At 34.8% G+C, this 26,587-nt stretch overlaps 1 protein-coding gene across 1 annotated transcript; it reads left to right on the top strand.

Moving 5' to 3' along the window:
* Positions 1-1,310: 1,310 nt before the first annotated feature.
* On the top strand, positions 1,311-25,806 carry LOC149419523 (senecionine N-oxygenase-like). The gene is made up of 7 exons (XM_089637867.1): positions 1,311-1,498; positions 3,434-3,572; positions 6,571-6,742; positions 15,039-15,314; positions 15,709-15,872; positions 16,254-16,397; positions 25,575-25,806. The coding sequence occupies exons 1-7, from the start codon at positions 1,311-1,313 to the stop codon at positions 25,767-25,769; spliced, it is 1,278 nt and encodes a 425-aa protein (XP_089493993.1). The 3' UTR covers positions 25,770-25,806.
* The last annotated feature ends 781 nt before the right edge of the window (positions 25,807-26,587 follow it).

Here is a 26,587-nt window from a genome sequence, read left to right as displayed (position 1 = left end):
AAAACAATATTAGTCAAACATGAAACAGTAACATAAAATAATATAGAAACTAGAACAATACCACATAATAAGACAAATCACTAAAACTACATTACCAACGCTACTCTAATTTGTAGGATTCAACAAAGTGCTGGTATAGATTAAGCTTAGTTCTATAAATTGAGTAAATAAATATTTCAACAGTACCTCCATACTTGTTACCGTATGTATTGTAGAAGAATCTTTCAATTTTCTTGTATTCCAAGTCGGCACTTGGAATTTAATAGTGGCAACGATGGCAGGACTGTCAATTAAGTTGTTAATGACTTTGTGCAACACAACCAGGTCTGACATATTTCTCCTGTCAGACAGTGTTATTAGATGCAATTGATTAATCAAACAACATAATTTATGTATTCAATTGGTATTCTGCGTTATTTGCTTAAAATTTACGTACCTAATAAATTTGTGCTGAACTCTTTCTATATTGTGAGAGTGAACTTTATAAAAAAGGGACCAAATAGGTGAATCATATTCCACTTGACTTCTGACTAATGAAATTTAGAGGGTTCTCATACAATCTAAGGACTTAAAATCAGTTAAAGTTCTGCAAAAGAAGCCAAGCATCTTTAATGTCTTATTAGTTATATAATTGAAGTGATTATAATATGTGTGTAGATTTAAGAATACAAATAGGTTCAATAAATGAAATGAAGTGTAAACTAAACACATTGTATTAGAGAAACTGATGCAAATACAACGATGCGAACTTAAAATAATGAAAATAGAGTTTTTTTCACTCGAGAGCATCGTAACACCCGATCGTACTCGAACTCGACATGAATAGGACACGCTGTAAGCTTCCAAACAGTATTATTTTACAATCATCCATCATATACACTGTCCCTCTTCCGCTACTGACAGTAAATAGACGTAGACACGACAAAGTTCTGTTCCTCGCCGATGGAAGCGTATACAGATGCACAAACACATTCAATGCTGAGTTTGTGTTGTTCTGATTTACCTAGGTAGGTTATACCATAATTTGGAAAAAATGGAAACAGACGAAATGCAAAACGGTTGAGTTAAAATAAGACTTCGCAGCGCTCAGACAACTCGCTCCCCCAGTGATTCATCCATAGCCAAGAATCTAAGGCTGCCTATAAACAGGGGAATTTACCGCGATCCGAGCCAAGAATTATGAGAAAAAAACGAAGCGACCGCAAGTGGCGTTTCGCCTATCCTGTAACATATCCAAAACCAGAGAATATTTTATACCTGATCGGTTACTAACTCTGTTTTTTTATTTTCAGAAAGAAGAACCATAAAAGATGAGGGTTTGCGTGATAGGAGCAGGAGCGTCTGGCTTGTGTGCAGCGCGCCACCTCCTGGCAGTGGGGGTGACACCCCTGATCCTGGACAGGGCTCCAGAGCTCGGGGGCACCTGGGTGTACACGGAGACCACGGGCTACGACCAGCACGGCCTGCCCGTGCACACTAGCATGTACAAGAGCCTCAGGTAAGTGAGTTTAACGCGGCGCGACAGCTAACGGTGGGGGTTAAACCATAAACCCCTGATCCTGGACAGGGTTCCGGAGCTCGGGGGCACCTGTCTGTACACTAGCAGGTCAATTTGATTCAGTGTCCTGGCCTTTGTTACGGTGGTTGTCAGCTACACAATTTGACAGCTGAAGACCACGTTAGCTATATTTTTTTTGTTAATTTTGAATTATTGTTCAAAGAATGTTCAAAGTCCATAAAGTACACTTTTCCGGTGTACCATTTAAAACGCTTCATTTTCGAATTAATCACTATTTTATCAAAAATATCTCTATTTCGTAAGATTGAACGAATTGAAAAAGTACTTAATGCCTCGATCCCATTGATGTGTCTAATTTAGTATATGCTTGATTCTCTTGAATAATGGTAGAGGCTTATTTTAGAGTGGTCACTTCACCAACCCACATCCATTTGGCAAAGATCAGAAGATCGTTAGGTGTGGCTGAATAAAATCGTCTCATATGTTTTTTTATGAAAATGTATCATATTTGAAAAGTTAAAAACGAAGGTAAAATTAGTTTTTTGATATCTACAAAAATGAAGAAGTTATTAGCCTGCAAAGTGAACTTGGGTAAAACGCAGTGGTATCTCGTGACGTCCCACGATTCAGAACAATTCAAATTCGAATGGCAATGCTGCAGTACCGCGCACGTATCGTGACGTCACAAGTAGGGCTTTCAATCCCAGGAATTTTCAAGGTGCATTTATCGATCGGCACCGAGAATTTAAGTATTTAAATTATTATTAGTTGTAATAGATTAGGTATTTTGCATTAATAACTAAATTCCACTAGTATAAAAGTAGCCGCACAAAAGAAAAAAAAAACGAAAATAGGAAAACTTAAATAATTAAATTTTATTAAAAAAACTTATTCAATATTTGAGAAATAAATGCGATCTCAACGACATCAAATTGCCAAGGATTCTTATCGTAGTTCCTTGCTTAGATCTTATTTTAGTGGCTATTTTCCTACATCCCGAAAAAAACCGTTTGGATGCACGCTAGCAGGTGGTATTGAATGTTTTCTAGATTTACGATTAGGTTTCTAATTCGAAATTTACCAGCTCTTTCTCATAATATTTGATATATTTCTAACTATTCTTATATTGAAGAGATTTTGGGATTAAGTACATGATCAATAGCTATCTAACTTTTCTTATTTAGAGACAGATTTAAATCAAATTCTTTTACAATTTCAATGTCTAATTCTGACACAGAGAAATACATCTAGTCTTCCAGTGATCTTCGAAGATGACAGACGGCAGCCGTCGGTCGTCTTCATCTTCATCTTATTGTATGGATTTAGGTTTAGATTTCTTGTAGAAAATATCTAAAACTGCCAGATGAATTTGCATGTGCGAAACTAACAGAAGTGAAAGCTCGTCTGCCTGAACCATCCCGGTGTGGTGACGTCACAAGACTAAATACATACTGAATTTTATTCAATAAATGCTTCCATCTAATAAACAGCGCAATAAATTTAACCTATCCCAAAATCTCAAGTATATGAGGCAATAAACGACATGCTGGCAAAAATATATATTCCCACGGTTGAAACAAGGTCGTGAAACCAATAGATATCCCATAATCCCGGGATTAAGACTAGCGCAGCACCGGGATTACGGTGCTGGTGAAGGTCCGGGATCCCGGGATTGAGAGCTCTAGTCAAAAGCTTTTCGGTCGGCCGGAAATATCAACATTTTGACGGCTTTCTTTCTTAGGTACGCCTTGCGTTAATCCGTTAATATTTATTTTTCCTTCCTGAAAAAAAACTTGTACTTTGGTAACCTAGCCCAGAGGACTGAAGTAAATCTCCCGGCAGTTAGGGCAAGGGTTGCCCAGTTAAATTGACTTGTATTTCTTCAACTTCTAAAAGCAAGGCTTCTGTCCCCAGGACCAACCTGCCCAAGGAGGTAATGGGTTTCCCTGACTTCCCAATTCCAAAGCATCAAAAGTCTTATCTTCCTGCCAAGGACATGTTGGCCTTCCTACAACAGTACTCAGACCACCATGACGTCACCAGACATATTAAGGTAAAATTAAAGGTTATTCTAATTAATTTATTTCATTCATCGACCGATCAGTGGATGAGTTGGCAGCGCGTTTGGGTCCCACCCAAGCATCGTGCGTTCAATTCATCGGCTGGCTAAGTCCTCCATCACACACAAGCAACATTTTCCGCTTACTGTGCTGGTAATAGGATATTTTCAGGTTTTTCGTATCCCAGGAATTTCCTTTCCAGTTTGGTTATTTGGGTTGGTTAGGTGGACAAGTCGTAACAGGTGTGATGAGTACATTACATCACCTAACCAACATCACCAAACCTACTGTCCCCCAAACGATTACAACTGTCTTTATGGCTTGAATAACAATTCTTATTATGAAAATTATTAATTAATACATTTTATTACATTATCCTTGACTCCGCAAACAATCCACCACTAGATGGGGACAGTTTGGTTATTTGGGTTGGTTAGGTGGACAACAGTCGTAACAGGTGTGATGAGTACATTACATCACCTAACCAACATCACCAAGGGGGACACTTTCTTTATGTGTTCTGGTTATGTCCAATCTAGTAGTGGTGGCAACCCAACACACACAACCTAACCTAATCTAACAAAAAATTCCATTCATTTTCATTTTTGGGAAATTATGCCGTGTTATACTGTCCTAAGAATCTCCACAATCAGTCCACAATGGAGTGCTGATTCCTATCCTTATGTATGTCAGTAAGGCATGGAACCGGCAGAGGAAGGACGAAAATAGACTGAATGCTGTAAAAATGAGATCCCTAAGGCGTACGTATGGTAAAAGAATGCAAAAAGCACAACATGTCATAATACTTTAGGCAGTGAAAATCTCAAATCCTAACCAAATTCCATCGATCATAAATATGAAACAATATACCTAAAAGCAAAACAAGTGTATGTTTTTATACGATTCTAGGTTATTCATATGTTAGTAGATTGATAGACTCCTAGCCTTGTATTCATGTCAAAACAATTAAACATACATAAATATATTATAGTTTCCATCACACAAACAACAAAATGACGCAAATATCCGTGTTATAAAATAATGCAACATTCAATGATGGAATAATAACGCGTTGGAGAATTTGCGTGGAAAAATGCACCGACAAGTTAACGACGGCATAGATTATTGATTGCACATTTTTAAGGTTATCCGGTTTGTGACATCAAAGGTTTAAGAACTCAGTTCTTATATTTACTATTTCATGTGTGATTTTTTTAATGGCGGGAAATTTAACGCTTCCTGCTAATTTGTTCGGTTTTTTGAACAAACATCGTATAGTCAATTTGTTCGATTGTCATAACAGCTCATATGGTCTCACAGAAAACGTTTTGTCTCCCTTACTGTTATAGTTAAAAATGTGAACTAAACGGTGTTAGAAAGAAAAAAATACAAGGCTTTACATTCAAATATAGAAGTTAACCACAGAATCATTAAAATACCTATATACCTCTATGAAACCAAAGGTTCCGGCCGCAATTTGAGGTTTTTTTTTCATTATTTTTATATGAAACGACAAAAAAGTGAGGTGGCAGTAATATTTATAATGCATTTGTCTAATAAATTATGTGTTTTATTTTGTTATCAGTAATTTTAGTTCAGTGTTTATACGAAAAAATGTAAGGTGAGCCATTTTTAAAACTTTTATTTGATTTCAAAATTTAAATATTTAAAAAATTATATGTTTATTTCTATTAATATTATTTGAAGGCGTAGTTTGCGGGTACGTTCAGTAATATCTCATTTATTTGAATTTTATTGACAAGCGGAAATACTCACATATCCTTCAACTTTCTGACAGCATCTTTAAATGTAATTATATGCCAGAGGCCTGAAGGGTTAAGTTGAAATAAGATTTCTTTGAAAATAAGATTTGTGAATTGGAATATTTAACCCTTGGAGTGCCGACCTACCGTGACCTTGTGCTCCATAATGTGCCGGGGGTGAAATGCAAAACGTATTTTTATACATAGGTTTATATCTGTCGTATGTAGTTTCCCCAGGACAGTTTCTTATATTCAGCGAAATGTTTTTTCTCTCTCTCTCTCGTAAAAAACATAAATAATAAATAATGTCATCCCATTTCAGAGAAATACGTGTATGTCCACGTGTGTGTACGTGATAGTCACAAAAAGTAGAATGCATTGTCATCAACAGCGAGTCAATCTGCCGAGATAACTCGATCGGATATCGGGAAGTGGGTTAATTTCCGCTTCCATGATTTGCGTTCATTCAATACCGAAAATAGAAGCGAAATTCAAATAGATGTACATATTTAATAGATGTACATAGAATTTAAATTTAATTTAATAGATATATGTACATATAATTTTAATTTAATTTAATAGATATATGTATATATTTAATAGATAAACATTGTACATAATTAATAAAAAAAAACGCATCTCTACTTGTCGTATACGTAGGCGCTTTCCCGAAAATTCGCAAAAACGAGACACGTATCTGTAATCCTAACATATCGATATTCATATCAATGGCGTTTCTGCAATTTTTAAATTCGATATTCACATCAGTGACGTTTCTGCAATCCTAAAATTCGATATTCACATCAGTGACGTTTCTGCAATCCTAAAATTCGATATTCACATGAGTGACGTTTCTGCAATCCAAAAATTCAATATTCACATCAGTGACGTTTCTGCAATCATAAAATTCGATATTCACAACAGTGACGTTTCTGCAATCCTAAAATTCGATATTAACATCAGTGACGTTTCTGTAATCCTAACACTCGACATTCACATCAGTGGCATTTCTGTAATCATAACACTCGATATTCACATGAGTGACTTTATGTAATCCTAACACTCGATATTCACATCAGTGACTTTATGTGTTATTTTTCCACTGGGAAAAGAGTATTCTCTTATTTGTTAAATACCAAAAAAAGCTTGGATAATAATAACTCAATAAATGAAAGCAAATAGCCCACAGTGAATCAACCAGTTTATTAGTTATTTATTTCTTCAACAGTTCAACCACTTCGTGAAGAACGTAAAACCCCTCGGAGACGGATGGACTGTGGAATACGAAGATTTGATCAAGAAACAAACCAAGATCGAAGAGTTTGATGCTGTCATGGTCTGCAACGGGCACTACAACACTCCCTTTGTTCCTCAGGTCAAGGGCATGGACACGTTCAAAGGTAAGGTTACAAGATACAAGATTACAAGCACTGAAATCAGAGGCATAATTGCAACCCTTGATGAATATAAATCATCGGGAGATGATATAATTTTAAATTTTTTTTTTTTTTTTTTTAAATTTTTTAACAATATAAACAAAAATATATCAATCACTCTCCTAATAAAGCAGCTGCTTGTGTTTAGGAGAGGACAACAAAAATATTTTTACATTTGTTTAAATTAAACAAAAAATATTAGTAATAAAACAAAAAATAACAATAAAAGTAATAAAAATATAGGTTAGTTAATAAATGATTCAAAGAATTTAAAAGGCAAAAACATATTTCTAAACAATAAGTAAAGTTATGAGGTGGTACAAGAGTATTTTAATTTAATTTTTTTTTTATATTTTTCGTAGTTTTCTTCCGATCGTATATCAAGGGGTAATTTATTAAATAATTTTACACCCTTGAATATATAGTGATGTTGTGCTGTTGTGGTTCGTGCTAGTGGCACGGTTAGTCCTCCAACAGATATAATTCTTTTGCTAATATTCAATTGTGGTAAATTATTTTGACTAAAGAAATCTTTATGTATTTGTAGAAGTGCAATTTTGTCATAAATTTTTGTAAGTGGGGGAACCGGGAAATCTTGAAAAACATTTATAGTTGGGTAGTAATATGGCTTTTTTAAGATGATTTTTATTAGTATTTTTTGAATAGTTTCCAGTGGGAGTAGGGATGATTTATATGCACCCCCCCAAGCCACGATTCCATATTGTAGGACAGAGTGCGCCAATGCATAATAAATATCTTTTAGTATTTTTAATGATACAATATTTCTTAGTCTAAAAAATATATAGATTAGTTTTCTCATTCTGTCTACTGTGGAATTTATTTGACTTTTCCATTTAATGTTATTATCAATAATTATTCCAAGATATTTTATTTCTTTTTTACTACTAATGTTTATACAGTTTGAATTACAGGGTGCGAATTTAAGGAGGCAATTTCATTCGTGAATTTTTATGTTTAGATTTACATTTGAGTTATTCCCTGTTAGGCTATAAGGTATAAAATGGGTTTTTTCGACATTCAGTGTCAATAAATTTTCGTCAAACCATAGTTTAACGATATTTATTGCATTATTAGCTGATACTACGACCTCATTCCATGAATTTCCTTCAATAGTTATAACTGTATCATCTGCGTAAGATATGATGTTTCCAATGATTGGGAGTTGAAAAAGTTCATTAACATATAATATAAAAAGTAAAGGTCCCAAAACAGTTCCTTGTGGAATTCCAAAATCTATATTTTCTATTTCACTTAATTCGTTGTTTACTTTAACCTGTTGAGTTCTTTGATAGAGATAACTTTTTAACCATGTTTTAGCTTTGCCAGTAATTCCTATATTATTTACTTTATTAATTAATTTTGAATGTGAGACACTATCAAAAGCTTTACTGAGGTCAATGAATATACTTAAGCATTTTTTGCCTCTATCTAATGTTTTGTAAATAATCGTAGTTAATTCTGCAATTGCGTCTTGTGTGCTAAGTTTATCTCTAAAACCGTATTGACTAGGGTTAATACTTTTTTGGTTATCTGTATAATCAGTAATTTGTTTTTTTATTACTTTTTCGTGTATTTTTGCAATGTTGGATAATAAGGATATTGGGCGGTAATTGTTTACTTCTTTTGGATCTCCGGATTTATATACTGGGATTATAATGGCTTTTTTGTAGTTAGACGGGAATATTCCGTATTTAGTACTTACATTAATTATATGCGTAATCGGTTTGGTTAGAAAATTGCAGTATTTTTTCAAGATTTCTGTAGTTATACCGTCGTATCCTGGCGCACTACCATTTTTAAGTGATTGTATTATGTTTTCAATATTTTTTTCTGAAGTCGGTTTAAAATTTGAAAGATTGCTATTTGTTATTTTATCTTCATGTATGTCATCAGGTTGATAATTTTGGTCAATTTTATATGCAAGTTTTTGACCGACGGTAGCGAAAAATTTGTTGAAAATATTTGCGCACATTTTTGGTTCACGGATAGCATTTATGTTAGTTCCATTATTGTTTATGACATTTATTGTAGACTTATTTTTATTATTTGTATTCATTATTTCATTTATAGTGTTCCATGTTTTTTTAGGGTTTTCTTTTGTGAGGATTATTTTCTCCCTGTAATATTTTTCTTTTGTGTCTTTGATAATTTTAATGAGTTTGTTCCGGAATATTTTGTATTCGTTTTTTACTTGGCTACTGGTAGGGTTTTTTTTTGTGTCTATGAAAAGTTTTTCTTTTTTCCGGATAGATATGAGTAATCCTTGCGTAATCCATGGTTTGATTTGCCTTAATTTAGAACTTGGTTGATTATTTATAAAGGTTGTACAGTCTGCGATATGAGCATTTAAAGTTTCTTCAAAGAAGTTTGCGCACATGTCTGGGTTTTGGCAATTTAGTATTGAGGACCAAGATTCGTTACTTAATTTATTGTTTAATTTTACATTGTTCAATTTGGAAATTATGTTAATATTTTTTCTAGAGTCATTTAATCCTAAGTTTTTATTGAAATCATAAATAAAAATATTTGTATGGTGATCTGTTATATCATTTTTCCATATAATAGATTTAATTTTTTCTGTGTGTTTAATATTGCTCCATATGTGGTCCAGGCATGATGGCGATTGGTTTGCAAATTCTCTTGTGAAATTATTTACACATGATATAAAGTTCATTTCATTCATAGCATTTATATAATCTAATTTATTTTTACAGTGGTTATTAGGACCAATATTAATATTTAAATCACCTATTACGATACAATTTAGATGGTTTTTGTTACATAGTATTTTTTTTAATTCTTCTATAAATAAAGGTACATCAGAACTGTGTGTTCGATATATTGCGATTATATTGAATGGCATATTATTTAAAACAAAATTTAATGACAAACAGTTTGCTTTGCATATGTGTATTTCGGTAATATTGATATCAGTAAATTTTTCTTTAGCGTATACTACAATTCCACTATTTTTATTAATCTGATAATTTGTATTGTAATTTTTGTAGTTTGGGATGATTGGTATATTTATGTTTGCATGTATGTGCGCCTCGGATAGTATTATGAAATCTGGCTGTGAACATAATGTATTTAGGGATACCAAAAGTTCATCCATGTTTTTATTTATACTTCTAATGTTTAGGTGCAAGATTGTTAGTCTATTTATTATATTGTCATAGATCTTATTGCATTCACTGGCTGCTTCACATACGTATTCTTCTATATTTAGATTTTTATCAATTTCGCTTAAGTTAAAATTTTCCATTGTATTTATTTAGGTGTGATAAAATATGTATATAAAATTCTACGAGTAAATGAATAAGTAATAATGCTCATAATTAGTGTAACACTATTCTTGCTCGATTTCAGTTCATATCTAAAATTGTAGGTTTTGATTTTTTCTATAAGATTTATTTTATGTTTAGATAATACTCGGAGACATAGTGAGTGTTTGTTTAATTGACAGAAATAATTAATTTGATTCGTTCTTCTTTTTATAATAATTACAATAAAAAAAAGCGTTTGTAAGAATATATCAATAGTACAAGTGAACATATAGTGTAGAGATTTATTGCATATAGAATATTGGCAGCATGATATATGGATTAGTAATGTATATAATAATAATTTTGACAAATTAATATATCTATAATTAGACTTTAGTATTCTGTAATTTACTAGCATTCGATAAATGCAGTTGTGGATTGTTATTGTATTTTCTATTTTCTGGTAGGAATATACAAATGTAGAACGTAGATGTAATGAATTGTAAAAATAAACATAAAAGTGTAGTAAGTAGAGATGTGTTATCATGAAGAAAATATTTAGGTTTTTTATCTTATATATAGAGAATGATTTAAATTTTTTGGTTTTAAATACATATATCCTGACTTTAAAGTATGTAGAATGATGAAAGATTTGTCGGTTTTTTAATGTATAGACTATATTATTATTATTTTTTATAGCTTGTGGATATTCAAAAGTACATGCGTATTTGTAAGACATTGAGAATAGATATGAAATATTTTTATAGACATCTTTAAAATTTATAACAATATTCCAGTTTTTGTTCCGTGAGAGCAAGTATTTTTTTGTAATATTGACAGTTCGTTTGATTATGGACATTTTTTTTTTAATTGTTAGTATCATTTTTGAATATTTCTTAGAATTTTCAGTTTTAATAGTAAGTATACTTGTTTTATATACTGGAGATTGATAGGGAACATCATGTTTTTTTAAAGAATATGTCATAGCATTATTAATTTTGTTAGTTTTTAAAATTTTGAAAGTGCAGGTACATGCATAATATATTGACAATAAACATGAGTTACTATGAAAAATATACCTTGAATCCAAATTAGTATTCAATTTTCTGTTGTGCGAATGCCAGCATTTTTTTATAATATAAACAGTTGGTTTTATCATTCGCATTATGATTGGTAGGAAATGACAGTTGAAATCTCTCATTTTGAAAGGTGCAGTTTACACACCTCGGTTGATTTGTTGAGGCACATTCTTTGAACAAGTGAGCAGCTCCACAGTGCGAGCAGGAAGGCGAATTGTTTTTCTCTTTCTGGTTGCAGTTTCTTGATGTATGTCCGTAACGTAGACAGAAGTAGCATTGTATTACTGGGCAGGCGTCGCCAACCGTAACTCGCTGGTAGCCAATGTTTATTTTTTCTTTATTTAATAGAATCTTCCTGGTTGTGCTGTCTACTTCTACTATGTAGTTAGCGGTGTCATTGTATTTGTTTTTAATTATTGCTTTTATGTTAAAAATAGAATTTTTTTCTGTTTCTTGCGTTACAATTTTGATATCCTCATTTTTGTTCAAGATATCGTCAGTAAAATCTTCTTTGATAAAGTCGTTGAAAATTCCCTTGAATATCATTGTTGGTTTTTTCTTTGTTAATTCTTTGCAGTCAATATCATGTAGATCTTTAGTAATTAAAGTTTGTAGTTTTTTAGCGTCTTCTTTATTAACACAATCGATTACAATTCGATTTTGGGAGATTTTTTTAATGCCTTCAATGCATATTCCTAATTGGCTGGTTTTAAAGTGCCTTTGAATTTTATTTTGTATTTCTGTTGATGTATCTTTATTTTTTGGAGTAATTAAGATACTGTACTTGTTTTTTATATTTTTTTGTTTTTTTATATCAGCAGGTTGATTATTCTCCAGAAAGCCCATTTTGGTAGCAACAAGGCTTATATTCCCTAGCAGTTCTGTGAGTTTTGGTGACAATTTCCCCATTTGTTCTTTTGTAAACTTATTGCTTGGGTCCATTATAGTATTTTGTAAGGAATTTATAATTTGGTTTGCCGCAGAGATGAAAGAAAAGGTGTCACTGGTGTCCATGGTACTGCTTCGAAATGTAGAGCGGTAAAAGGTTTAGCGGCCCTGCGTGGACGATGTTGGTCGGCGGTCGAACGTCGTAGCACGTACACACACACACACACAAACTGAGTTCAACACTGGCCTATTACCGAGTAAATCGCTGTTTGTCAAATGTTTTGAGAGCAAACTTTTTTTTCAAAAATTCGGATTTAGGTTATTACAGATGTACTAGTACAGCTTGACACTTCTTTACTACACTGCTACTGCAATTCCGCATATATTAGTGCACTATTTTTTGTCAAATACGTTTAGAATATTTACTTGTTTGATTTTAAACAGGAACGAAATTCACAGCGTGTTTCTGTACAGCGGTATTATTGTTGTTGCAACACTTAACACTTACAAAATTAACTGACCTTCCAATTGACATACTTGGTCAATCTTTCTACATCTAAAAGTGTCTTCCCTTCTTGTCTTAAAAAAGCCACAGTTATACCCATATATGAAAATGGAAATAAAAAGGATAAATATATAATTACCGACCTTTAAGTCTCTTAAGCTCCTTTTCTCATGAAACTGTCATGAAAAAGCAAATTGTTAAATTTCAGGAAAAAAAAAAAAAATATTATCACCATCCCAATACGGCTTTTGGGAAAATCTAAGTAACATTGATGCCATAGAAAATTTAACAAGAATAGCCATAAGGAATATAGATGATGGGAAAAAAATTCTGGCTATATACATAGCTTTTGACGGCCGGCATAGTCCAGTGGTAACGCATTGGACTGCCATTCTGAAGGTCGCGGGTTCGAACCCGGCGTGCGCAAATAAATTTTATTTGATTAATTTGTGTTATTTCACAATTAATTAATTAAAATAATATATAGTATATTTGCGGCACGTTCCAGAGTGGAAGATACTACCAGTATCGCCCTGGTGTAAGACCACCATTCAGAATTGAAACGTTGCTCCAAATGGCTTTAGCCGTGTTTAGTGACTAGATCTGAATAGCCAGGTACTTCCCCACCTTCCTCTTTCCCTTCCCCACTTACCTTCAGCCTCACAACATCCCCCAATTGGGGATGCCATAGTCTCACTGGCTCCAGACGGGAGCAGTTGGGACTCTTGTGAGGTATTCACTATAAAAAAATAAATAAAAAAAAAGCTTTACTCCAGAAAGCTTTTGACACAATAGACCATAAAATATTACTGTCTAAGCTAAAAACATAGGAATGGCCGAAACGACAATGAACCTGTTGACGACATATGTAACAGAGCGAGAGCAACAAGTACAGATTGGAAAACAAAGGAGTAAATTATTGCCTTTAAACTATGGCGTCCCCCAAGGAAGCGTACTGGGACCGATTATATTTATTATCCATATAAATGATATCACTAACCTTAACATTAAAAGGAAACATAATCAGTTTTGCTGATGATACAGTTATATTATTTTATTCCCATATTGGCGGGTAATAATAATAATAATAATAATTGGATAATTTGTATAGCGCCGTTTTTGTGAAAAATCACCTCAAGGGCGCTGTACAATTTATTTCCTAGGATCTACATTTGTTATTTAGACCAACTGTGCCAGCACGAGGTTCGCCATCCGTTCAGGCATGTGTCTGCCGCCAATATAGCGCTGACATGTATCTGCTGCCAATAAAGAGCGCTGACACAACATCCTCACATAGACAACAAACCTTGGCAGCACCGCTGTGACGCTCGACGAAGACAGAAGATGGAGACTCTGCTGCAAGAGTCCTAGGTAGCGAAGGAACTGTACCAGCTGCTGCAGGGAGAGAGACTACCCCGTCCACCAACTGTGCCAGCACGAGGCTCGTCATCCGTTCAGGCATGTGTCCGCCGCTAATATAGCGCTGACATGTGTCTGCTGCCAATAAAGAGCGCCGACACAATATCCTCACATAGATAACAGACCTTGGCAGCACCGCTGTGCAAAATCACCTCATCCTAGTTTACTTTAGTCTCTCCAGTCACCTCCCAGCCTTTCATGCCACCTAGTGCATCCTCTCGACCCTTTCAGACTCCTTCCTGGCTCCAATACATTCTTTCTATTGTCGTGATCCGACGATTTCACACCTATGTCTCAGACCCTTAGGGCTCGCTTATCGCAGGCTATCATAAGCAAAATCTTGAACCAAAGTCAAAGTGAAATTTATGAGTGTCATCTGTAACAAAATACATAAACAAAACAGAAAATAAAAACAAAGACAAAAACTTTAAACAAAATATGGCTTATCTGTCCTCCATGCAGACATCCTCGGTTGAAAAGGTCCCGTAAATCCCAACACCACTTGACACTTGAGTCAGGTATAAAATCTTCGACTGCATTGAGAAATCTTCGTTCTAGCTTCACTTTTAAAAATTAATCGGCTTAAAATGCTATAATAATTGCAAATTCCGGCTAAACGGTAGAAGTTACGCACATTTCGTGAAATAAGAAGGTAAGCACTATATAAAACACGGATGCTGAACAATTTTCAGCGATCTCTTAGCAAGGGAAACCTTCTGAAAGGATCAAACAAACCGGAGCGGTTAAAACACGTCCGCAACGAAGAACCGTTGGGACCGGTAACCATTATTGGATAACCAACACCGCTTATATGGGTCACACCAAGAGGTTCGAAATATACAAGGTGTTAAGGGACGCACTTCTTCTTTTTTCAGAAGTATTCCGTCGGTTGAGCTACCGTACACCCTTAGAATTTTGTAATGTATGTAAATCTGTAATATCTGATATCCATACTCTGAGGGTTTTCTCTAGCGTCAGAAGCCATTTAGTTCAGGATCGGCCCTGCCTGTGACAAAGATAGATAATTAAACATTTGAGGTCTAGTTTTCATTGTTAAATTCAAAATTAAAAATAATTTGTAGGTGATGTAATGCACAGCCACGACTACAGGGTCCCTGAGGTGTTCGCTGGCCAGAAGGTACTGGTGATTGGGGCCGGACCCTCCGGGATGGACATCGCCGTGGAGATCTGTCGCGTCACGGACAAGGTGTTCCTCAGCCACCACCTCAAGGACAAACCTCGCTCCATCTTCCCGGACAACCTGCAGCAGAAACCCGACGTCCAGGAAATTAATGGAAGCCGAGTTGTCTTCGTTGATGGGACGGAAGAGGAGATTGATACCGTCTTCTTCTGCACTGGTAAGATAAAAATCTCTTATTGGTAATCCAGTTAAAAACGGGATTTCAGGCCGTTTCCTGATAATATTTTAGTAAATTCCCAATATATCGGAACACGTGTTTATGCACCTACATTTGCCTTGATAATCAATGACGAAATGTGTAAATATTATGATTTTTATGAACACGTGTTCCTACATCATGATGATATTTTTGTACTTTACTAAAAGCCTATCAATTCATTTGTTTAAATCATTCGTCAAAATCGTGGTCTGGTGGCGGTTCATGATTTTGGACTTTTAATCTGTAATTTTCAGTCAATAAAGATCAACTCCACACATTCTTTGGAAACTGTCTCCCATTTGTTGCCTTTGTCTTCCTGCCGGGTTAAATCTTGTTGACTATACTCCACCAGGCTACTTGTACAACTACCCATTCCTGGATCCTACTTGCGGGATCACCGTGGAGGATAACTTCGTCCAGCCCCTCTACAAGCACCTGGTCAACATGGAGCACCCTACCATGTGTCTCATCGGCATCCCTTACTATGTCTGCGCCTTCTCTATGTTTGATTTACAGGTAATTTCATTAAAAATGTATCTTTCTTTTGCTTCTTGTTATTACTTTACTAGCTGACGTGTACCCGGCCTTGCTCGGGGTTATGAGAATGGTTTGGAGTAAAGTTTTGAGGTTTTGAAAATAGAGTTGAAAATAATTGAAATGTTTACTTTTTAAAATTTTTTACCATTTTTCAACGAACCTTTAGTTTTTTTATATATTCAACGAGCATATTATAAGGCAATGGAGATTTATAAGAAAAACTCCTTTGTCCAAAGGGTGTTCTGGTACTTACCGATTCTGGTATACTTCGTAACAATCTCGCCATAAAACTGTATTTATCCCTCATGCTCAGACTTTAGATATCTTGGAGAGTAAAATTGGATTCTTTCGTATTTCTAGGTTCGCTTCTTCATCAGAGCATTACAAGGTTATTTCGAGCTTCCTTCCAAGGAAGAGATGTACAAGGCCACCGCAGCAGAGTCTGAGGAGAGGGAGAGTCGAGGATACACCAAAAGACAGGCTCATATGATGGGACCAGACCAGGTAAATATTTTAATATAGAAGGTGCATTCAATGGGACTAGTGCGTATTAGTCACGTAGGGGGGGTGTTTGTTCTAATAGTATTTTTGCACCAATGCTCAGTTGGGAAATATGCGGAAACTCATCCCCAAGATCAATTTGAACATGGTTGACGTGTGTCGTGTAAGAGCCTATGATAACAATTCGACTCGTGCTCGACGGTGTCGCAGCGTAATGACACTAATGATTTTCCGGTTTTTAAGTAAGTACCCACATTTATTTGAATTTCGATTTCGTTTTCGTGAATAAATTAATTCAAATTTGGAAGTGCAAATTAACCTACTTTTTTTGTTTTAAAAGACGTTTTTAAAGTTAACGGCAGTTAAAAGCCAGACCCTGGGGAGGAATTTTCAATCCTCATTCTAAGCAAAAAAAGTTTTTAAATACTATTAAAATATCAATAAACATTGATGCAAATAGTAAAGAAAACTTTGTTTCTTACGATTTGATTTTTTTTCTGTGAGGCCCAAAGAAGAATCTATGTGAGACACTAGAAACTCAGAGGTTTTCCTAGGTTGAAATAAAGCTTTAGTAATAATTGGCTGGTACTACACAAGTTAAAACTGATTATGATTATGAAACAAAGCAATAACCAAATCAAGCAACAAAGTTCTGTTGTATCTTCCGGAATATTGGATTGCTCTGTGGTAAAACTCCGGAAATACGCAGAACACTGTTGTCCTTTCATTAGGCGTTATTTATAAGAAAGGCTGGATAAATGGCCAGTAGGTAAATTCCTGTATTCTATCTTTCCTTGAGGAGTACATATAACCATACAGTATATATAACCATGTACAGGGTACAGCAAAACAGGCGTGCAGTTTTGAAGGTTTATTAAAAAAACGGCGCAACTTACAGAAATTGGGTTTATTTTATTGTATTCGGTACATCGTGCCCTTTTATGCCTCAAGTACTGAAGATGAGATCAGAAAGATGATACCCCCCAGCAGCGATACATTTATGAAGGCGATTACTAAAGTTTTCGGACGCATTTTGGCACATCTCGTTGGATTTAGCAACGGTGTCCTCACGAATTCGGTTCTTTAGTTTTTCGAAAGTGTGAGGCCGATGTCTAAAATCATTTTTCTTAAGGTAGCCCCACAGGAATAAAATCAGGTAAGCGCGAGCCACCCCACGTCATCCCTCAAAACACCTGTCGCAGTTTCGTCATTGAAACTCGAGCAGTATGGGCCGTAGCACCGTCCTGTTGAAACCAGATGTCTCCCCGATCTCTTTCCTTCTTCAGTTATTTTAATTGAAACTCGTGCAGTATGGGCCGTAGCACCGTCCTGTTGAAACCAGATGTCTCCCCGATCTCTTTCCTTCTTCAGTTATTTTAATTGAAACTCGTGCAGTATGGGCCGTAGCACCGTCCTGTTGAAACCAGATGTCTCCCCGATCTCTTTCCTTCTTCAGTTATTTTAATTGAAACTCGTGCAGTATGGGCCGTAGCACCGTCCTGTTGAAACCAGATGTCTCCCCGATCTCTTTCCTTCTTCAGTTATTTTAATTGAAACTCGTGCAGTATGGGCCGTAGCACCGTCCTGTTGAAACCAGATGTCTCCCCGATCTCTTTCCTTCTTCAGTTATTTTAATTGAAACTCGTGCAGTATGGGCCGTAGCACCGTCCTGTTGAAACCAGATGTCTCCCCGATCTCTTTCCTTCTTCAGTTATTTTAATTGAGGTTCATAAAAAATTCCAACATAGAAACATAACGCTGGACGTTGACAGTCACGGTTCGTCCATTCTCCTGAAAAAAATAAGAAAAATCACCCCAAATTTGAAAATCGCACACTGCACGGTCACTTTAAGAGAGTGCAGAGGTCTCACGTAAAGTTGCCTTGGGTTATTTTCATCCCAGCACCAAAAATCTTGTTTATTCAATGCTCCACAGGTGGAAGTGGGCCTCGTCACTACTGAAAAAATTTGACCTCGCATGGATCCCGTTAAACATTTCTCGGGAGCGATTCATGCGGTTTTCATAGTCAGGAAGCTTCAATTCTCGGACAACCATAATCTTGTAGGATAATTATGTAATGTTAGGTCTTAATTCAAAATCCTCCTTAGTGAGCGGTCAGCAATACCTAATGCAAATGCATGCTTCCGGACAGAGCGCCTAGACAACCGTTCAATAGCTTATCTCATTGTCATTGAATTTTCGATTGTTCTTACCGTTTTAGGTCTTCCTAAACCCCTAGGTCTTAGTGTGGAACCAGTTTTTCGAATTTACACACCCAACTAGCGATTAAATTACGGTGAGGGACGGTATCACGTCGCGCAAGATTGAGCCGGTGGCGACGAAAGGACGATGATTTTCAAGAAACGTGCGGATGGTGAAGCCCTTTAGTTGTCCGCAAAATAACCATGATAAAAAATAAAATAACAAAAAAACATGGTAACGACTGAAAACGGCATGACCCTCCCGACACAATGATACCATTCCTAGGTTCCTACCCCCACCTCACGAAATGTACCGGCCCTTTAAAACTGTTTTATTGCACCCTGTAGTTCTCTGTAATATCGGTAGCTTTGAACTAATGCTACTAGTGCCATCTGTGTATTACACAGTTAACCAATATCTAATATCTATGTAACGGTTTCGATTTTTAGTGGTGGTCTCTCACATTTAATAATTTTAAAGCTGTATGCGTGTATATATTTATACATATTCTCACTCACTTTTTTGTCTAAAATGGCTTCCTGTTCGTTAAAATGTTGAGTGTTTTGAAGAACTGTGCTCATGTTACGCAGGCCCTTTATTACGAGTCCCTGGCAAGTGAGGCCAAGATGGTCAGTCTTCCCCCCGTCATGACCAATATCCACAATCACAGCAGCGACATGTTCCTGGATGATATCGTACACTTTAGGGAATACAACTTCCAGGTCATAGATGAAGAAAGGTTCTCCTTCTATCGCCTCCAGAGTGAATAGTATTTTCACAAACAGGGCTGCCAAAAAGGAATAATGATGAACATTTAAAATATTTGAAACAAAATATTTTAAATTTCAGGTGATCTTTTTAGTTTCTTTTTGTTACATTGTAACTGTTATAAAATGCAGGGTAACATAAAACGTAAATAATAAAAAATACAATTACAATTTTAACTGTAAACAAAAAATCCACAAAGATAACTCCTTATATAATAATAATTTTTAACATATTTCTATTGTTTAAGATTTTAAAATTAAACATAACATATTAAGTATTCGTTTTATATGAAAAATTATATATAATGGGGTTATAAACAATTTTATGTGTTTATTTTACCCAAACACTTTATTATTATTATTTTATTTCATTATTAAGGAAATACATAAAACTTCTTATATGACTGTGTATTATTTTGTATCTTAGAGTCTAAAATATATCACAAATATATTTTTTAAATTCCAACATTTATAACAGTCCAAATGATAATTTTAGAGGTTTATTTATTATTTTGTGATACTTTATCGTACATCCCAAGAAAGATACTACGTAGTTAATATCACTTAAAAAATGTTTAAATAGGGTTAATAAATAAATTCCTTACTAAATACAAGAAATGTTTATTTCAATGTTTAAAAAAACAAAAACTTATATCTGAAATATTCCTACGAGATTGTAAATGTTTCGTAACGGAGAATAAACACATATTATACAAACAAGTGCAACTGAAGAAGAAAATCTTTTCCGTGAAAACTTAATTTATATATTTTCCATAAATAGATATAAATCCACTGATATAAAAACATTTAAAAATCATAAGAGGTGGAAAATTGAAAATGAATGTGTGTAATTGTCGCTTTGCGTTAATTCATAATACCAGCAAAAACAGCATCATTAGAACTATTTTCGTACGTTTTAAGAGTCAATAAACAAAAAGTCAATTTAATGTTTTTATATTGTGAGTAGCGATCGCTAAGCGGCACTTTAATAACTTAAAATATAGTGGGTATTTGACAGCGTTAAGTTAGGTTGTTGGGCGATTACCCATCTAAGTTATCAGTGATGATTTATATTTTTTATTTGAAAAAAAAATCATTTACATTTTTTACTCCAAATAAGGTCAGGTAGGTATCGCTGGAATTTGGAGCCACTCACCATTCGAAAACCTTTTCCGCTACTCTACAAAAAGCTGCATCATTTTTTTACTGGTGCCAGCCCTGCGTCATCTCATATGCCGCATTCTGACCTTCCAGTTTTAGTTGATCAACGTTTATTGAATGGTAAAAATTATTTAAAAAAACTTGATCATCAATTTCGTTGAAAAAGGGTTAACATTTGCCAATATTCAAAATTGAAAAGTAAGAACGAAACATTACATAAGTTTCTGACTTATTAAAGAAATAGGGTTGGTGAAAAAGAGAAATCTTCACTATTGGATTAAATATTTTTTTTATTTTACAACGTAATTGGCTAATCGCTTTTGGTTTACGTTGAATAGTTTTTTTTTCAATTAACTTCGTGATTAAAATTGGTAATATTTTAGGTTACGGTTGCTTTGCAAATGTAGGTACTTACCTAAACGGGTATGTGTATACGCATTTCAATTCTTTATCTTGGTTGCCTCGTTGTGAGTCAGTTAAATGGCCTCCAATATGTTATTTTATGAGACGGTCTGATGGCCTATATTCGAATATGCATAATTCTACAATTCCAGACCTCACATCGAGCAATTCTCTTCTTCTCTCGAGTATAAAAACAACGAGTATGTTTATGTTGACTCCCCCAACCTAAGAGTACGGATATTATCATAGTTCCATGCTCCCAGCGAACAACATTGGATGAGAAAATTGATGACACATGCATTAGAGCTGTTTAATATATGCTGTGACACATGTACACTTCCAGGCCGCCATGCAGAAAAATCTCACAACGGACTGCATCGTAAACCGTTACCTTGTTGTTTCGTTGTTTTGCAAACTCAAATTTTTCAGTATAAACATACATTATGGCAACAAACAGCTCAAACGCAAAGTTATCAATTTGCTTTTCCAACATTCACTGGGACAGTTGATTTAATGACATTTTCATTAGACTGTCAGAAGCCCATGTACCTTTACGTCTTCCTTAATCTCGAAAAAGGTTCTAAAGCTATAAATAAAACAAAAATACTTAACGCTTTTATTTACCACAAAAATACAGATTCTCCTTACATATTCTAAAAACTTATAATACATTTTCTGAAAACTTATATTCTAAACACACAACACAATTATTATTATTTATATATAATATATCAAATAAATACTTTTAACAGAAGACAATAGGTAGGTAATATTCAGCATTAAACTTAATGTTATTTATTATAAAATAATACTAATTAAACACTTTCCTAACACTATACATCTAATAATGATGTATTTTCTATTGCAGTTTGTAGTTTGAACAACTTTAAATGACCACAAGAGTTTCAATACTGACTGGGTGCTTGTTTAGATGTTTAATGCTTGATATTATTATTCTACTTTATACGTACCTAGTACCTACTGCTGACATTATTCACCGATAAATATAACTTGCGCAATCTCTACTTACGCTTTTCATCAGGGTTGTGCTGAAATTAGTTGATTAAAACAGGTTAAACCGGTAGTGACAAATACACTATTTTACTCCTTAAATAACTCCTTACAGCCGGCTGATATTTTTGGCAACACCTTACTATACGACTTACGCGTCATTTACTCAGGGATATGAAAATATTGTTCTGCAACAATTGAGGCATATTATATATAATACGCATAGAAAAAAATAATTATACAAGAAGTGCCTTGTGGCCAGTGGCGGTTCTAATATTTAGAGAAGTTATTATATTTGTACACTAACTAACTAACTAACTAACCATCACGCCGTTTCCCCGCAGGGATAGGCAGAGATGATGGACCGCCAAACAACTCGGTCTTGGCACACATTTCTTGCCTCATCCACATTCATACATACTCTTCTATTATTCTGACTCTTGACATGGCCCGACTCGAGTATCTGATTCACTTGATCGTGCCATGTCTTCCTCGGGCGTCCCCGACTTCTGCTACCATTCGTATTTGCATCATATATCCTCTTTACACTCCTATCTTCGCTCATTCGCTCCATATTCAAATTTTACAAATTTCCCTTATTTTTACTAACAAGCACTTTTCACACCAACTCGATTTTTTATGTAAACAATACTATATTTCACCGTTGTACAATAGTAATTATAATTAACTATAATAATTTCGTCAAAATCATATGTCGTCTGTACGCAAGTAAATCGAATTGAAGATGCATTTTTTGGAATGGCAGTCCAGCAAATTCTTCGAAAAATGTCTACTTCTCAGGCTGAAAAATACACTACTATATTTTTGGAGTGGTATCGAAATGTACTGACATGTATAGAATCGCGATTCGATTTCTCAGAAAACAGTAATATCCATTGTTTGCAGCCGCTGACACTGGCGAAAGAAATTAAGTTCCAGGATTTGTGTATCATGGTATCAAAACTACAGATACCTAATATTAACCTTGATGCATTGTATGAAGAGTTCTGTATATTAAAGCCTCTCCTGACGAAAATTATAGACGGTTAGAAAATGTTCTTGAAATTTGGAATCAGATTCTCAAATCTTCGGATGAAAACAAGAATCTGCTAAAAATAATACAATACGTATTTTTCATCCCCGTTTCTAATGCCCAAGTCGAAAGGATTTTTTCCTTGTGTACGAATAGGTGGACCAAAACCGAAATAAGTTGAATATTGATACATTAAAAGCCAAAAGTAATACCAAGTATTAACTTTATTTATTACTTTAAATGCAAAATGACTAATTAAGGTCGTACTACTTACTTGGCTTCAATTAACATTGTTTTTTTTATTAATAAATGTAACTACTGATACCATTACAACATTTTATTAAAAAAATATTCATGTCCTTTATTTTCATCATATGTCCTTTATTTAATCGTATCAAATCCTCTAATTCAGAAAACGGGAGCTGGCAACCCTAATCACGGCGCACAATGATCGTCTTGTTTTGACATACGTTATAAAATTTCACAGTCGGGTGCGATTATGTTTTTTTTTAATGCTGTGCATAGCTTTCCAATTATATAAACCGTTTCTTCCGTTTGAATCGATTTCTGCTTTTGCTAGACATTATCGATTGAATTAATATAATAAATAAATCAATATCATTGTTTCTGCTCTTATCTGTCAAGACGTTTCCTAAACTATCTCATGAGCATAATAAAATGGAGCTGTAGTCGTTAACAAACATAGGTTGGCAGTTGGTATGTGCTAATCAGGAACAAGTTGAATGATACATGAAGGTTCTCTACATAATTAATAAATAATTGCATAAAAGACAATATTTTATTACTTATGCATTTTGTGCTTAGATTGCAGTTTATTTGTTTACATTAAAAGTAAAAGATGCAAGTAAGGAGTTGCGGAGATAGGTTGAAAGATATTCAAATCATATTCAAAATATTTGTATAAAAACCTTTTTGCAGCTATTTTTTTCCACTAACAAGATTCAATCCAGAATCTAATTTTATTAAACTTTTTTTCGACAATTGCTTTTCCCTAATAGATTATGATTTACAAAATCAGACTGCATTCATTGTTCCGTGTCAAATGTAGTCCGCCCCACTATTTTAATAAATGTAAAGAAATAATATTTATGGAGTACCCAAACAAACAAATTTAGAAATTCCATCCATCCCTCGCGCATTCCGTCACTCTCCGCCAACAATCTAGCTCAAGTATTCTGCCCGGAGCACAGAAAATGCATCGGGTGTTGGACATTCCTAATTCCTGAGCGGTTCGGCGTTAGAAGAGCTTCACTTATTTATTATCTTATCTCGCTCGCACTTATTTCTGCCTTCATTGGAAACGAAACGTTTTTACAGCTGTTGTTGATGCGCAAGGAAATATGTGTACCCTCTTTGCGCGGGGCAGTATCAACGAAGAGTGCAACTTATTAATTCTCTAGTCTCGCTCGCACCTATTTCTGCCTTCGAAGGAAACGAAATGTTTGTCTTACTGCGCGAGGCCATAAACGCGCGCCTGGCAGCCTCGATACTCGGTACGATGAATTCAGCGGCTCAAGTGGCTCCTCGGAATTATGTGCTCCTGATACAAAGTTCGCCTACCGGGCCAAACAACGGCGCCGCCGCCGCGCCGTTCACAAAAGTTCACGCGGACACAACACGCCACACACGCACGCCTCCCACTAAAAGTTTTTATTTAATATTTAATTATGCGCGTTATGTATTTGCAATGAGATAGATACCGGTGTCGGGGTGCACCTGCTTCAAAGTTGATTGCGTATAAGGTGTAAAAACGTCGTCATTTAAAATAATTTTATTTTGGTTTGTTCTTTCTTGTTTAGCGGATTTGGAATTTGGTTACATTTTCTATGAATTAATAGAGAAACTAGCAATGACGTTTTTTACCGGTAGGAATTTTTATTAAATAATGTTAAATTTTGTAGTCATAATATTGTCATAGAATCGAATGTTTTTTGGTTTCCTCGAGAATAATGTTCCGTTTTCTCTTTTGGCGCCCTTTAAGTGAAAAGCGTAACCAACCCATTCTCTTATATTTCTGCAATCCTGGGAGAAAACTTCGCCCTACTGAATCGTCCGCAGTTCCGACCATAATTTTCAGAAGCAAATAAACAAAACTCTCCTGGTCTCCTTGGGTTTCTGTGCTCCTGGTACCCCAGCCAAGCTCGCCGTTCGCTCCTCAGCCGCTCTTTAAAAAAAGTGTTTTTTTTTTTACAATAATAATTTTTTTCGAAGAGAAAAAACATCACCAATTTACGTAATTTTAGTAATTTTACCTAATAAATTCATGAATATTAATTTCATCTAATAATAATCATAAATCTGATTATATTAGATTATTAGTTCAAATTAATAATCATAATTTTGTACTAATAATAATAATATTTGGCTAATATATTGCGCCGTTTTCGTGAGAAACCTCAAGTGTACAAAATTTATAATAAATACTAAAACTACTAAATGACCCGATAATTTTTGCGATATCATTTGTAAAGAGAATGAAGAGAAGGGGGCCCAAAACGGATTACATAATTTTATTTGATTTTTGTCTCCAGTTATAAAATTCTCCTGTTGATAAGTAATAATTTGTATGTGTTATTGTTTCAGGAAAATTACTACCTATCCCTCCCCAGTGAATCCGGAATCAACAACCTCCCTTCTGTCCTGACCAAAATTCGGGAAGAAAGCATCATCAGGTTCATTCACAATCTGCAGAGTTACAGGGAGGACATCTACAAGATCATCGATGATCATACTTACGCCATCGTCAGCGGTAACGGGGACACCCAAGTTATTTGTTGACCTCCAAGATCCTTTCAGTCTTTTCAATCATCTATATTAATGGTGCAAAATAGTTACAATTTTTTTTTTATTATTTATTTAAGAAGAAAGACAAACATTCCCAGGTTACGAATAACCTGACAATATTTGAAAATATCCTACTACGACCACAGTAAGTGGAAAATGTTGCTTGTGTTGTGATGGAGAACTTATCCAGATGAGGAATTGGACACACTACGCCTGGGTGGGACCCAAGCGCGATGTCAACTCACCCACCGACCGGTCTTCAGTTTAGCTTGACCATATTTATTTGTTTAAGGGTATAGAAGCGGCAGTGCCAAAATTTTATATTCTTATCATAAATTAGCTGTCCCCAGCGTTGCCCGGACTTTAAAATCAGACTTAGACAGTGAGCGACCTTTCTCTTGCTTTAAAGGTGCAAAATTTCATCAATCTCGCAATAAAATGGTAAGTTTGTGTAAAAATCAAACAAACGTCGCCCGCCATAGACAATCTTCTTTATATAATTAGACATTCCAGAAAATATTTTTTAAGAGGGCAACAATTGAATTCCTTGTGAAAAGAACTTTATCATGAAGGTTCATGTGGGCCAGGGGGGTATAAATCAAAATACGAGTAAGTACCAAGAATAAATATTATCACGTCGGTTCCAACTAAAAATGTGTTGAATAGTCACTGTGTGCTAACTCAACACAGTGACTATTCAACACATTTTTAAAAAGTGATATAAAGTCATTAAAAACGATGAAAAAACATTATTTTTAACCTAACATAACCTAACCTAACCTAACCTAACCTAACCTAACCTAACCTTGGAA

This window comes from Hesperophylax consimilis, chromosome 12, assembly GCF_061612785.1.
Source record: "Hesperophylax consimilis isolate HC1 chromosome 12, BYU_Hcon_1.0, whole genome shotgun sequence".
NCBI lineage: Eukaryota > Metazoa > Arthropoda > Insecta > Trichoptera > Limnephilidae > Hesperophylax > Hesperophylax consimilis.
The sequence above is the reverse complement of the archived record's forward strand: the minus strand, read 5'-3'. Positions and strand labels throughout refer to the sequence as shown.